The sequence below is a fragment of the Spermophilus citellus genome (genome assembly GCF_964194105.1).
Source record: "Spermophilus citellus genome assembly, chromosome: 11".
Lineage (NCBI taxonomy): Eukaryota > Metazoa > Chordata > Mammalia > Rodentia > Sciuridae > Spermophilus > Spermophilus citellus.
This window is the reverse complement of record NC_138192.1, coordinates 88981522-88994947: the sequence shown is the minus strand read 5'-3', so window position 1 is coordinate 88994947 and position 13426 is coordinate 88981522. Positions and strand designations below refer to the sequence as shown.

The 13426-nt window shown below is 38.7% G+C and overlaps 1 protein-coding gene across 1 annotated transcript in view; it reads right to left on the bottom strand.

The window, feature by feature from the left end:
• Window positions 1-3328, bottom strand: part of FAM171B (family with sequence similarity 171 member B) — a 68201-nt gene extending 64873 nt beyond the window's left edge. The window contains exon 1 of the mRNA XM_081261825.1: window positions 3004-3328. Within this exon, the coding sequence (XP_081117951.1) occupies window positions 3004-3229 (226 nt within the window). The 5' untranslated portion in view covers window positions 3230-3328. The remainder of the gene's footprint in view (window positions 1-3003) is intronic.
• Between the last annotated feature and the right edge of the window lie 10098 nt (window positions 3329-13426).

The window sequence follows — 13426 nt, the reverse complement described above, 5'->3', positions numbered from 1 at the left end:
AAGACAATGTTTGTTTTTACAAGTTATAAACATGAATTTTCAGAATAACGAAGTCCACAGAACACTAACCAAGGCAGATGATCAACTTCTCTACTATGGACAAGTACCAATCAGTGAATGTGTCTTAGTTTTCTAAGTTCTTCTAAGCTTTGCCCGAGAAAAATTCTATAGCTTTCATCTGACATGTCCATAAAATCAGAAGCGCCACACAGAGGCAAAGGATAAACTCAGGCTCAAGCACAGGTATTTAAAGGTATAATACGTTAATACCCTCCTTGGTAATAAGAGGATATTAAGTGCACCTCGGTAAAGAATCTTCATGACAGGACCTAGTAAGAGGTTTCAAGTATCAGTATCAATTAATTCTCTATAGATAGCATAAAATAAACGTTGAAATTAGGTAAAATTAAGCACCCAAAATTTATATACTTTATCACCTCTACTACAAATTTTTGTTTGTTTTTATTGGAATTTAGCAAAAAATTAATAAGAAAGTTTACAAGAAGTTAAATATTTAGAAAATACTCAGAAAGTAAAAGTGTTCATTGGTACCACAGCATATTCATCCATCCAGCAAACCATTAAATGTCTGCATACCAAATGCTCTTAACAGCAGTGAAAAAAGTCTATGCCATACAGAGCAAGTAATGGGAGCCAGGCTGATAAGAAGGGCTGAGGTTAAGTACCCAGGAGAACAGAATAATCAGGGTAAGGTCAGAAGGATATGCAGATTACCATACCTGGCCAGGAAAGCCTTCTCAGTTACAGTGATATTTGAGAAAACCCGAAGAATGTGAAGTTCCAGAATTCCAGGCACCTGAACCTCTTTGCAAACTTAAGAGACATGGAGCCAGTGTGGCTACAGTGGAATGAACTGGGAAAGCACTGTGGGAGTGGGAAAGAGAGGGCAACACAGGATTCAGACCACTCTAGGCCATTTTTAGATCTGGGCATCTAGCGTGAGAGAGATTGTGAGCAGATTGGAGGATTTTAAGCAGAAATGATCCTATTTAATGCTTTTTAGAAGATGACTGTTCTGTATGAGAACAGACAGGAGGGGAACAAAGGTTGAAATGAGGAACGAGAAGAGACCATAACATATTCAGAGGGGTATGTTAACTTCACTTATTAATACGCTGTTTCATTATTCGACACCATATTCCAATAACTCAAACAGCAATCAACTGAATTGCTCTCATTTGCACTGAACAGGGGATTGGAGTTTTTGAAGAAGAAATAAGAGACATATGCTGTTTTTCAGGTTCTAGTTTGACCTATTAGACAGTGGTTCCTTACGTCAATTAGTGTAGTAGGTAAATAAAAAAAAAAAAAAAATGACTGCTAGCTTCCCGATCATCCTTTTAAAAAATCTCTCTCAAAGGATCAGAAAAAAAAAAAAATCAATATTTTATTTTCATACTGGATTCAAAATGTTCATACTGCTATTATTCATAGCTCTCATCACAACATACATATAATGTTGTAGTAAAAACCAACTTATATTCCTGAAAGATAAATTGAAATAAATATATTGCAAACCATGAAACCCATTAACACTCTCCAAGACTTCTGTTTCATAGTTATTTATAAAATCCCTCCTGTAATGAAGACACTCAATCACTATCTCCAATTTCCTTGGTTTAGCATGTCTAACAGCAGCCTCGCCCACACCATGTTATTATCACTTTTGAGTACTAAAAGCTGGTTAGGAAAACCAACAAACACTGAACACCTTTCAATTCTTTCAGCTGCGCTTGAGTGTTATTAATTGGTTTAAGAGGGTGTCAGAAACACATGCTTTCCTGCACACTTTGGTGATTTCATCCTATGCTCAAAGCACTTCCATAAATTAAATCATCCTGGCTATGTCATGAATCGCAGCTGGCATGCCTGAGTACTGCTCTTTGATGATGAGCAAGCAATACAAAATAAGATGCTGAATCCACTCTTTAGAATTTCATTTCCAGCATCTTGTATGATGTTACTCGGCAGGATTTTAAAACAAAAATAAACGTTATGATATAGTTCACTTTGGTTTTGCAAAACCTAAGCCCACTAGCCAGAAAATTAATGGCTTTTTCCCTTTCCAAAAAAGCAGGCTACATCTATAGCCAGGAAGGGAACTGGGCTGGGGGCTGGGTAAAGGCTATTTAAATGGATAATCCAGCTTTTAGCTTACCAGTGGAGATTCAATGGGGGAGTTGCAGGCTGCAACTGAGAGTCTGTTACAGCCACATACACTGCACCCCTATTTCTTCACCCTCACTGGATGTGTCAAGAATCTGCCTCATTTAAGTTCTACTAACAAGTAAAGAGATTCTCCTCTCTGGGGGCAGGCTTGTGCTGCACTAATATTGTTCCAGACTATCTTATCTGTTCCCACTCTCCTTTCCCTTTAGTTACAAACTCCTGTTTCATTTTTATTTCATCTTATTGTATTGGAGGCAATTTTTTTTTTCAAAATGCCTTAAACCCTTCCTGGGATAAGGAGAGAGAGAAATAAATCAAGATTTCCTTCTCCAGCTCAAAATTTAAATATAGCAGGCAAGGAGAAACGGCGAAAAGGGGTGTGTGGGTGTATATGGCAAGATTTCTCGGTATCTAAGAGAAAATGGATAGAGGGGGAAAAAAACATGCTAAAGAGATCTGAAAGCTGTGTATGTGTACACAATCATTCCCAGAGCGGAGGGAGAAATTCGGGAAGAGGGGAGGGAAAGGGAAAAGAAAAAGATCAGTCGAAGCAGTAGCCCACCCCGACCCCTCCCAACCCACTGCAGCGCTCTGCGCTTCCCAGAAAGCTCATCCCCAATGAGCAGATTTCCGGCGGGCGCCGAGCAATAGACCAAAGGGTGGACAGGCAGTCTGGGGAGGTCGGGAAGGACGGGGATGGATAAGGACAGGCTAAGGGATGTGTTCTGGCTAGGGAAAGAGCGAGGAAGCCAGCGAGGCCAGATGAGACCGTTTGCCGCGATGGAAAGGCAGGCCGGGACTGCCAGCACCTACCTGGAATGGTCAAGGTAGAAGATGCCCCAGGCACCTCTGGCTTCTCCTCCTCCGCCTCCTCCCGCTGCTTTTGCTGCTGCTGCTGCTGCTGCTGTTGTTGAATGAGGCTGAGGTCCGAGCGGCTGAGTTCGGCTCTGGCGGCCGCCGGGACCAGCTGTGCCTTTAGCAGCACCGCAGCCAGGCCGAGAAGCAGGGTGCAAGGGACGCGCCGGCAGAGTCTCGCCATGGCCGAGAGCCAGAGGGCCGCGGAGGCATATTGCGGGGATCTGCTCGGCGGCCGGCGCCAGGGCTGCGGGCTCCCGGCAGCGCCCGCCCGATCGCTCGCTCGCTCTCTCGCTCCCCCTCGCGCCGTCTGCCTCGCACACCCTCACCAGGAGGGGGAGGAGGAGGAGGAGGCCCGAGAGGCGGAGGGGGCGGAGGGGACGGCGGGGACGGCGGGGGGCGGGGGGCGGGGGCGTCAGCATCCTCGCGCACGTGACCCGCCGGGAGGGGCTAACCAGTACCCGCGGCCCCGCGCCGGACTGCCACCGAGCTTCGGCACTGATGATGCTGGGGTCGTGCCCTGAGTGGAGACAATAAGGCGAGACTTCTGGGGGCTAGAAGACCCTTTAATCCATACTGAGGCGGCGGGAGATTTTCCAGAAAGTGGAATAAAATTGCTCACACCTGACCTCAAAGTCAAAAAGAGGTGGCACCTTGATTACCTTCATTTAACACTTAACAAGGCATCAGCGGATCCGAAAGCCTAGGTCCCTTCACCAAGTAGGTTCTGCGGCGTCAAGGTCTTCTTACTTAACTAGAAGTTATCTTGAGGTTCCACGGATTTTAATAAACTTCCTTTTCCCGCCTGAGCGAGAATTTCTTTCTACATCATAAAATATTCCTAATTTCTTGTTTCCTAATTGTAACCTCCACTTTTCATTTGCTCAAAAAAAGTATCTTAACCAAATACTTAACTAGGTGCTTACTATGTGCCATCATTTAATCAGGTGTTTGAAATAAGTAAAATACAATCCCTGCCTTCTAAGAGTTCACCTGTTAGGGAAGAGCAACTTATCAACAAAACATGAGCTAACATTGGGGTTGCAATTGAAGAAACATGGCAGCATTCAGAGGTTGCGCAGAATTGGAAGGAATTAACTAACGTATGGAAGAGGGTTATGAAACACTGGGAAAGGCAGGATGTAAAGAAGAAGATGAACCAGGCTCTCCTGTAATCCTCAGCCTCCTGAGATAGCAACTCAGGAGGATGAGGTAAGATGGTAAGTTTGAGGCCAGCCTCAGCAACTTAATGACGCCACACAAACCTGTCTCAAAATAAAAAGGGCTGTGAATGTAGCTCAATGGTAAAGTAGCCCACCCTCCCCTGCAAAAAAAAAAAAAAAAGGTTCTGAAGCTTCTTGGTCTTCTTATTTAACTAGATGTTATCTTGCGGTTCCTGCCCCCCCACAAAAAAGAGTTCCACACAGATAGGAGCAACCAGGTCATCTAAAAGTGAAATTGTGTGTGTGTGTGTGAGAGAGAGGGGGGGGGGGAGGGAGGAGAGAGAGAGAGAGAGAGAGAGAGAGAGAGAGAGAGAGAGAGAAAATGCTAGAGCGAGAGCTTGGGCGCCCAGAGGTGTATAATAGTACGGTGTACATGGAAAAACATGGAGCCTTGATTCTAACAGAGGACTGTTTTAAATTGAAAAGGAGAGGGGAGACCATGTCATTAAGAATAATAGCAAACTTCTATACTTCATAGTACTAACTGTATCCGGCACTGTTCAAGTACTTTACATTAACTCCTGTAATTACCATGGATACTTTATAAGGGAGTTAAAATTTACAACGCAGGTGACTATGAAAGATCTTAAAGAGGGAAGATAATCACTACCATTCTTGCATTTTAGAAGGATCACTTTGCTATCATATGGAAGATGGATTCAAGGAGGATAGATTGAAGGAGAGCAGGCTAACAAAACCACAGGAGGAGGACCTGTGAGACTGAAAAGGAGAGGAAAGGAATGAGAGAGATGATATGGCTGGGATTAACAGGGTAGCCAATTTGGGTAGATGGAGGAAACAGGGGTCTATTATGATACCCAAGTTTCCAGATTGAAATCTTGGGTGACTGCTTAAGGTATTACCAAGCTTGGCTGGTGGTACAGACCACAAAATAGTTCAGTTATCTTGTATTTGTAGTACCTGTGGGATATCTGTCTGGGACATCATTCCATTTACCATCACAGCCAATTCAGCTGATTGGCAGATGGGCTTTTTTTTTTTTTTTTGACCCTGTATCATTCTTATGTGTGTCCCTCCTAATATTTCCAACTTGCTGGAAAGCAACAGAATTCTCAGTAATGGAAAATTATTTTTTTTGGTTAAGGGTATGAAAATAATGCCTATATAACTATGAAGTACAATAATAACAACAATAGGCACATTACATACATTATTTCATTATATCCTCAGAGAAGCTCTTCAAATTAACTCTCATTATTTAGCAGATGGAAACACTGAAGATCATAGAGGCTCCGTGTCTTGCCCAAAGTTACACTGTGTGTGACTTCACCTTTTTGCACTGTTTGAAACTTCTGTCATGAGCTTGTATTAATTTTTTTTAGTGAATAAAAAATAAACTATGTGGGTCAAATATGATTTGGAAAGTAGATGATAAAGTGAAGCCCCTCAAACTGAACACTCTTGTTCTGTCATAGCTTTGCCTCTTGTCTGAGTAGGAGCTATCCACAGAGGGTGCTTCTAGCTGAATGTAGCAAGTCTTCCTTAGTCTCATCAAGCTGTTTTTGTTGCATTCTTTTCCAAGTTATCTCTGCACCTGGAGAAAAGAAAGGGAGAAATAGAATTGGCTCCCAAAACTTGAGTGGTGATGGTAGGGAAAGGAATGCTGGCAGGATTGTGATGGCGAAGTCTTTCTCATATTTTAGCAGCCGTATTGGGGGTAAAGCCATTGAAGCACAGGCCCTAGTAGAGGGTGGACCTCAAATTCTCAATGTGTAGGGCTTGGGTTGTGGCTCAGTGGAGGAGAACTTATCTAGCATGCATGAGGCACTGAGTTTGATCCCCAGAACCACATAAAATTTTTTAAAAATGAAGATATTTTGTCCACCTAAAACTGAAAAATAAATATTTTTAAAAATTCTCAATGTGGTGGACTACTTAAAGAGATAATACTTTTGTCAGTCAAAAGTATTTAAATGCTCTTTAAATGCCCCATTACTCATGTGGTTGAGGCTTAATGTCTATACAGTGAACAAAACTCATATTATCTGATGCAATCAAAGCATTAAAATAGTTGGTTGAGATACATAAAAATCAATATGTTGAATGTATTTAGACCTCTTATTTTAACTTAAAATAAGTAAACCTATTCATTTACCAGTATTTTGATGTAGGGCCAAGAATTTCTCTGAGTATTTAACCCCATTGTAGAAGCCATAAAACACAATCGTAATGCTTCCCTCTCATTTGCAGTTTTAGCTTAAGTGGGAAGAGGACGCTTGACAAAAAAAAAAAAAAAAAAATTTGAGTGCCAGGTCCCTTGAAGTTCATTTATTTTCCCTAAACATTTACAATTTTGCTGGGCATGATGGCACACATTTAGGAGGTTGAGGTAGGAGGATCGTGAGTTCAAAGCCAGCCTCAGCAAAAGTGAGATGCTAAGCAACTCAGTGAGACCGTGTTTCTAAATAAAATACAATATAGGGTTGGGGATATGGCTCAGTGGTCAATTGCCCTGGAGTTCAATTCCTGGTACCCAAAACAACAACAAAATTTAAAATTTTCCCCACACATTTAGTATCAAATTTCATAGGAAAAATTATACTTCTTTGACACTCACATTTATTCATTCCTATAACATGCGGCACTACCAAGAAATACCCTAAGTTTGTGAACAAACAACTGAAATTTGGTCTATGCACTAAACTACTGATGAGGGTAAAAACAAAGGGACCTTCAGGAAAATGTATCCTGTTAAATACATGTACCTCATCTGTCAGTCTTTGTGTTTACAAATGGACGAAAAATGCCAATTAATCCAGAAAGTTCTTTTCAGGTGCATAATCCATAATCATGTCAGGTTTAACACAATGTAATCATTAATGTTAGAAATTTTTCATTCTTACAAGAATACTGCAAAAAATCAGAAAGCAAAGTACAATACTATAAATATAATTCTTACCTGCTAAGGTCTTTTGGTAACTTCCCATTGCTCTTAAATAAACCCCCGAATCTTTAACATGATATCAAAGCCATTTATACTCTGTCCTCTAATGACCTAAGTTCCTCTTTTAATATTTTCTACATAACCCCGCCCCCCCCACACACACAGACACACGGGATTGGGGATTCTTCTGTTCCTTTGAACTAGACTTATATGAGTTGCCCCCAGACCTTTATAGTTGCAGTTGCCTCTGCCTGGACCTCTGTTCCCTCACCCACATAATTGGCAAGCTCCCATAGAGCCTAAAGGGTTTATCTTCCTCTAAACTATGTTTTCTGAGTAACTTTGACAAGAGCCCCTGCTGTGGGCTTACATTGCATCCTATGTTTCCCCTTGTAACTCCATTATTTTAAATGGGTGTTTATTTGCTTGAATCCAAGCAAGTGTGGGTTTCCCAAAGGCAAGGACCAGCATGTTTACAGCTCTATCTCAAGCTCCTCTTACAATGCCTGACACTGTTTGATTACTTGTTTGGTTGAATCAGTTATATACTTTGAAGAGGCAGGACTGTCGGTTAGGGATGGAGGACCTCAGAACCTGACTCCTCTGTTATTCACCACTTAAAAGTTGTGTAATTCACATAAGATTTGAGGCTTCAGTTTCTTGACTATATAGTCAGAGAAATAACAGAACCTAAAAAGAGGTTACAAAATGAGATAACATATAAAGTACTTAGTCATAGAACTCTTCAGTATATGTCAGCTACTATTTCTTTCGCTGAAGTGATGTATGGTTATTCTGTTTCATTTTATATACATTTTATGTTTATATAAATGTTTATGTTATAAGCAGCCAATTATCATCTTACATGATAGTTACATCTATGAAGTCACAGCAAACATTGAATCAGCTATCTGGAGCCATTGTTCCCAGGGCTCAATGTGAGGCTGAGTGAGGTTGGTTCCTGTGAGCCTCACCTCACATCATCATCATCAACTGATCAATATATCATCTTGTTTTATTTGTGTTTCTGTTTAAAAGCATCTTGTTTATTATACATTATTGGGTTCATTTACAGTAAACTCACAACCAACTTGTGCCTGAACAAATCTTATCTATCACTTGGGTTTTCTCTGTAAGGTACACCACAGCTTTTTTATGGTTAGGGACACTAGACAGCACTCCAGCACTATGCTTGGGTCCATTTTACCCCACAAAATCATCAAAACAAAACAAAAACAGAAAACAACCCTGAAAAGTGTGACACTGAAGAGACCACACAAAGGACACTTTTTCTCCAGTATGAGAGAAAAAAAAAAAAAAAAAAAAAAGAGCAGCACCTCATCTGACTTCAGCTGGGAAGGTCCTACATGTTGGGCTACAAGTGTTTTTCACAGTTTGGCACATATTCACGAATAACATGAAAGTACTGACTTGGGAATTACAAATACATCTCAGCAAATATACAGAATTGTGAATAATGAGAATAGACTGCATTTGTGTGTATTTGTAAGCAGTATATATAGCATTTCTTTTAGTGTAGAAGGGTTAAATAGAGGAGATTATAGGGGAGTCAAATAATTTTGGAAAAAATAGGAAGGGTACCAAGAATGAAGACATAAACATCACTGGCAGAGAGGTTCCAAAGTGCCCACTAGAGAATGAGGAATAAGGCAAAGCCCCAACTTTCCCCTACCTCCTATGGGAACCCTTTGGATGAATCTGTTTGTCACAATAAAATAGTCTATGGTCTCAAAGATGGTCAAGTACAGATGTCTAGAACCTATGGTAGTCCGCCCCATACAATGAGAAGAATTTTGCAGATGTGATTCAGTGTAAAAACCTTGAGATGAAGATATTATCCTGGATTATCCAGGTGGGTCCAGCCTAATCACAAAATCAATTGTATTTCCACTCTTATAGTGAACAATTCAAAAACAAGACAATACAAAAACAAGACAAAAAAAAAAAGATGATTCCATTTACTATAGCTTCAAAAAGAACAAATGTGTAGAAATCAATTTAACAAAATAACTACAAAACTTGTATTCTGAAAACAATGACATTATTCAAAAGTCTTAAAGAAGATAAAATTAATGAGAAAAAGTTACACATTCATGGATTGGAATATTTAATATTTAAAAGATGATGATATGCCTCAAATTGATATATAGAATCAACAAAATGCTTATTAGAATCCCATCTAACACCTTTTTGTGGCATGTCAATACATACTTATCCTAAATTTCACATGGAATTACCTGGAACCCTGAATAGCAAAAACAATCTTGAATAGTAAAAACAAAGTAGGAAGATTCACATTACCTGATTTCAAATTTTATTACAGTAATTGTAATGTCAACACTGTGGTATTGGCTTAAGGATAGACCCACTGATCATTGAAAAACTATTAAGAGTGCAGTTTTTGTCACTATTCATTTGACACAAGTCAACTGATTTTTAACAAGAATACTAAAAAAATTAATAAAAAAATAGAATTTTCACCAAATGATGCTGGGAAAACTAGACAGCCACATGAAAAATTTAAAAAAAATAGACGTTACTTTAACACCATTTACAAAAATTAGCTCAAATTGGATCAAAGACATCAATGTAAAAGCTAAATTATAAGATTCTTAGAAGAATGGGGATACATCTTTATGACCTTACATGCAGCAATAGTTTCTTAAACATGACACCAAAAGCCCAAGCAACAAGAGAAAAAAATTATAAATTAAAATTTAAAACTTTTATGCATCTAAGGATACTATTAAGAAAATGAAAAGACAACCTACAGAATGGGAGAAAATATTTACAAATCATAAGAGTCCAGTGTTCACAGTGTGTGTGTGTGTGTGTGTGTGTGTGTGTGTGTGTGTAGTATCCATATCCACACAAAAACAAAAGGTAACCCATTTTTTAAAATTAGTAGAGGGCTTAAATAGTTATTTTTTCCAAGTAAAATATAGGAATGGCAAAAAGCACATGAAAAGATGCTCTACATTATCAGTCACTGGAAAATGCAAATCAAAACTTCAATGAAAGATACCTCTGCACATCAACTAGGATGACTATGAAAATTTAAAAATAAAAAAAGAAAGTGAGTGTTGACAAGGATGTAGGGAAATTTAAACCCCCATTTGTTGATGATTTAGAATGTAAAGGGGTACAGCCACTTTTGAAAACAGTTTGATAGTTCCTCAAAAGTTAAGCATAGAATTACCAAATGATCCAGCAATTCTAATTCTACATATATATATCCAAAAGAAATAAAAACAAGTATTCAAACAAAAACCTGTAAATATACACTCATAGCAATAATATTCACAATAACCAAAAGGTGAAATAACCCAAAAGTCTAGCAACAGAAGAGTGGATAGATAAATGTGAAATATCCTAACAATGGAATACAATTCAGCCATAAAAAATGAAGTACTGATACCTGCTGCAACATGGATAGATCATGAAAACATGCTAAGTGAGTGAAGCAGTAGGAAAAGACCACATATTATGATTCTATTTACATTAAATATTCATAGAAACATAAAACAGGTCAAGAATTGTTTAGGATTGAGGGTGGTGGTAGGTTAGGAGGGTGATAGTTTAAGGTCATGATGTTTCTCTTTGGGGTGATGAAAATATTCTAAAATTGTGCTGGTGGTTGTTTATATCTGTAAATGTACAAAAAAAGACATTGAATTGTACACTTTACAAGAATGTGTACAATTGGATGAATGGATGAAATATGAATTATGATTCAGTGAAACTGCTTTAAAACAGAAAGGAATGGGGCTGGAGATGTCGCTCAAGCTGTGGCATGCTCACCTGGCATGCGTGCAGCCCGGGTTCAATCCTCAGCACCACATATAGATAAAGATGTTGTGTCCGCCGAAAACTAAAAAATAAACATTAAAAAAATTCTCTCTCTTTTTCTTTAAAAAATATATATATATGTAAAACAGAAAGGAACCAGGTATGAATTTTGAAATTTTCAATAAACGCAGATTGCAGGAGTTGCTAAAATTGAGAAACTGTCATTGCTCTAGAGAAAACAGAGAGGGTATACAAACTTTTGTTTATACCTCAGAAAATTCCTTTCAAGAGGCAAAGTATGTTACTCAAAGATTCTCACAGACATCAAAACAGAAGCCAAAGAAAGAGATGAAATTATTTATGAAAGAACAGCAAAGGAGCCTCTTGACAAATGGAGCAAATACCAATGTCATACACAGGAGACTCACAAGTTTTCTGTGAATTTTATATCAACAGAAACACAGCCAGCTTGATATGAAACGAAGAACGGGGAGAGAAAGAAATGAAAGGAGGATGGTCAGAATATTACTCTTATTGGCTAGAATAGTCTGATAACTCTACTCAGTTGCAAACACAGGATATAGTTCATGGGAAAAAAAAATGAATCGGACAGTGGGGTCATGAGTCACAGAAAATTATTCACAGGACTTAAAACTAAATGGACACAGCAGTTGAGGAGGCTAAGATAGGAGGATGACGGGTTCAAAGCCAGCCTCAGCAACAGCAAGGCATTAAACAACTCAGTGAGACCCTGTCTCTATAAATAATACACAAAATAGAGCTGGGGATGTGACTCAGTGGTTGAGTGTCCCTGAGTTCAATCCCCGGTACCCCTCAAAAAAATAAATTAAATTGAGATTGCCCAGTGTTTTGAAATTACCTGAACCAGTGACCTTTCCTCCCTGTTTGTATTTTCTCCTTTTTTGAACCAGAATATCTATCCTTGCATTGTACACCTGTCCCACTGTTGTATGTTTGGAGCAGATAACTGTTTCTCTGGCAATACAGTCCACAGATAGAGAAAAATATGTCCTCTAGGACGATGGATCACATCCCAAGCTTCACCCATACCTAATTCATGAGATATGAGATGTTTGCGTTAATGAGATTTAGATAGGATTTTGGACTTTTAATTGATGCTTAGAGACTTCTGGGAACTTGGAGATTTTGTGTGAGAGATTGATGTGAAACTTTGAGAGCCAGAGACAGACTGCTGGAAACATAATGCTCCCAAAGATGTCCAAAATCTATTTCATTGAACCTCCCACAACAAAAGACAATTTTTAGGTAATTAATTATCCAAAGCATGATAGCATGAAGCATATTTAGTGAACAAGAATGCAAGTAATTAAGGGGAGAACACGGAGTAGGTAAGGTGAAGAGCTGGATCTGGAAAACTAAGATGTGAAGAAGGGATGACATCTACCCAACGCATAAAGCAGATTCTCAGCTCTGTCACTGAATGGCTGCTCTACTCAGCTGCTGTAGGGTTCCCTCAAGAGGGTAGGCTGTCCTCTAGAAATACAGGGAAATTAATTCCTGCTATGTCATATTTATTACTTGCAAGTCACTGGACACCTGTGAAATACTTGAGAAAAGACCATAGAGGTTCAGTTTGTGCTAGTCATTTAGCACCACTTGGTGGTGAAGTATTGAGCTCTAGTTTAGTAGTAAAGGTTCATATTACAAATTCAAAATTGGTATTACCTAGAAGAAGGATTTTTTTTTTAAATTTTTGGTACCAGGGATTGAACTCAGGGGCACTCAATCACTGAGCCACACCCCCAGCCCTGTTTTGTATTTTATTTAGAGAGACAGTCTCACTGAGTTGTTTAGCTTTGCTTTTGCTGAGGCTGACTTTGAACTTGTGATCCTCCTGCCTCAGCCTCCCAAGCCGCTGGGATTACAGGCATGTGCCACTGCGTCCAGCTGGAAATTTATTTTTTGACAAACTCTTTTACATTTTATTTCCTTAATAAAGTATACCAAAAGTCTCAAAATAATTTACTTATCTGCTAATTAGGTGATAATATCCCTAATTTTATAGATGTTTATGTCCCTGATAATTTCATCAACCTTTTTAACTGCATTATTCAAAGATGAAAAAAATTTATAAGCCATGTACCATATAAAATATCAACAATAATTTCTATTAATCTGGCAAATAGCACAATATTTCAAATTAAATACTGCTACTAATAGACATCATTTAGTACTTTTGTGACTGCTTTATAATAACTATTTAATATTCTGAATATGAGAGTAATCTAAAGAGTAATCCCTAAAGATTTCAACACTCTGAGAAATGAAGTAATAGAACTTTAGTCTTAATTACTTTAAAGCAAATTAGATTTTTCAGAAAATATGGAGAAGGGTTATATAGTTCAGTGATAGAGTATTAGCCCAGTACAGGCATCTGGGCTTGATCTTGTAACACACACAC